The sequence below is a fragment of the Aplysia californica genome, unplaced genomic scaffold (assembly GCF_000002075.1).
Source record: "Aplysia californica isolate F4 #8 unplaced genomic scaffold, AplCal3.0 scaffold00252, whole genome shotgun sequence".
NCBI classification, from domain to species: Eukaryota; Metazoa; Mollusca; class Gastropoda; order Aplysiida; family Aplysiidae; genus Aplysia; species Aplysia californica.
Window position 1 is genome coordinate 139,064 of NW_004797522.1, and position 2,364 is coordinate 141,427.

A 2,364-nucleotide genomic window follows, 5' to 3' on the forward strand; every position below is an offset into this window, starting at 1 on the left:
CACACACACACACACACACACACACACACACACACACACACACACACAAAGTTCTCTTTATGTTTACCTTTGATGATTCTTTGTTTAAGAAGGTCTACTTTCATGCCCATGGCTGATGATTATTGTGTTTCTCATTGGACCTTTCAGATTTTGTACCACATACAATCGATCAGTTTTTGGTTGTCTGTTGTTTACAGAGCTTGTATTGTTTCTCTCCCTATTTTGTTTTGTTTTTGTATTGTTTATGGCTCAGTTAGATGCAAAGAGTTCATTAAAAAAATAATGCTTTTGGTTCAGTGTTTAATGCACAGAGAGAGGACAGAGCAATTTAGAAGAAGGAAGGAGGGAAGGAAGGCAAATATGATACACAAGAACAAACAAAAAGCTGGGAGGGCTTATGTTCAGAAAACCTACTCTAACAACAACCTGTCCAAGACAGTCACCTGTACAAACGACCTCTTTACACCCCCCCCAATCAATTTTTGTCACTATTATAATGACACCGTCGAAGAAGAGGACCCCCTATCTAAGGTGTGGACTTCTCTCCTCAACAATGGGTGGGTGTCTCAGACAGGTTTGACTATATGTAATTGTGTGGTCATCTTTGGTTATCCTAAACGCTACCAGCCTCGTGGGATTGTTGTTTCCACTGAAACGATTTTTCTCTCCAGACCACAGAGTTTGCAGCACCTCCGCACCGCTATCAAAAGAATCGTGAGACGCGGCGAGGAGTGGGAGAGGTCAACAGGGGCTACCAAAACGATTATCCCGGGGACGACATGAGGCCGCAGCATCTTGGGACGGGTGACCACATGGTGCGCCAGCGAGGACGCCTGAGCTCAGCGTCAGATGAGTTTGTCATCACGTAGCATCAGCGATATTGTCTCATAGCGTCTCGTCTCATCAGGGATAATGTGATCTCATCTGTGATGTCATCTTGAAGAAACAAGAACAATACCGTTTTGTTGGGGCCACAAGTGTCAGCCGTTCATTAGGGTCGGCGATATCATCTTGGGCCACCTCATCCTCGATATTGTCTGATTATATCTGTGATGTTATTTTCTAGTAATGATACTGTTTTCACCAGGCCTGAGGAGTCTGTCATCTCGCAGCGTCAGCGATGCTGTGTTGTATGTCATCTCGCAGCGTCAGCGATGCTGTGTTGTATCTTCACTGATTTTGTTTCATCTTGTCAGAGATTGTTGTCGTGTTGTAGAAGATACAAGAATATCATATCGTCTTATCATATTGTTCTACAACAACAACAACAACAACAATATTGTTTCGTATTGTCTTGCTCTCGCACTGTGTATCTGAGACGGTGTTTCCTCCTCCCGTGAGTTTCACGAAAGAGATATACCATGGTTTGCTTGCAAACACTTTCCTGTGCCTGAAGCTGTGCTGATCCGTCTGTGATGAACTTTTCATGTTTGTTTTGTATTTTTTAACCCGCCTCCCTGAACTGACTTTCACCAAAGATTCTTCAATCTGAGACTGTGTTTTCCTGCTCCGGTGACCACAAATCTGTCTCTGACAGCCGACTCCTTCGTGCTGAGTGAAATCAAACAACAGCAGTTTTAATTTAGAGGTGTTAATGCTCTAATTGCTTACTATAAAGGAAAGGATGTGCAAAAGAGCAACACAATGATTATTGTAAGTGGAGTGGAAAAAAGAGTGGTTTTGGATAAGTTGTATAGTTTTCCTCTTGTGTCCTGCTATTTCTGCTCATGTGGCCACATGCTAGGGGTATATCTTTTACTAAAATGTTTTAAAAGAAAAAGAAGAAAAGAAAACAGACTTTCCACTTTATTTCTCAATTCATTATATTTTTTAAAAAGAAAGCTTGGTTTATACAAATATAATAACCATTTTTTGAGTAGAGAAGGAACAATGAATAATTACTCTACAAAATAATTCAATTCGACGCACAGCTGCTGGTTGCAGCAGTGTGCATAGCCCTATTTTTTAGCTTTAGCTAAAGTGTTTTGCTCAAAGACACCCTCTCCCCCCCCTATTATCACCTCACATAAAAACCATTGTAATGATACATTGTGAACGAATAATGAAGGGGAGATTACATCCACAAGTAAGGTGAAATTTCCAAATATTGTGTTGATATGCCAGATTACATAAGATGCTTGACTGTTTCATTATTTCTGAAATAATATTTAGAAGATGAACTCAATAAGAAAAAGCTTTTTTTTATGGTATTAGAAAAATATGAAGAGAATAAGAGTCCTGATAAACTTCACTATTGATAAAATATTTATCTATTATATATTTGGCAACTTGGAAACACATGTGTCACTTTTCCCATAAAAATACGACAGCTACAGAGTTGAAAGTTGGCATGTACCTGCAAAA

At 39.8% G+C, this 2,364-nt stretch overlaps 1 protein-coding gene across 1 annotated transcript in view; it reads left to right on the top strand.

The window, feature by feature from the left end:
- Positions 1-1,793, top strand: part of LOC118477850 — a 5,338-nt gene extending 3,545 nt beyond the window's left edge. The window contains exon 3 of the mRNA XM_035970316.1: positions 672-1,793. Within this exon, the coding sequence (XP_035826209.1) occupies positions 672-869 (198 nt within the window). The 3' untranslated portion in view covers positions 870-1,793. The remainder of the gene's footprint in view (positions 1-671) is intronic.
- Positions 1,794-2,364: the final 571 nt, after the last annotated feature.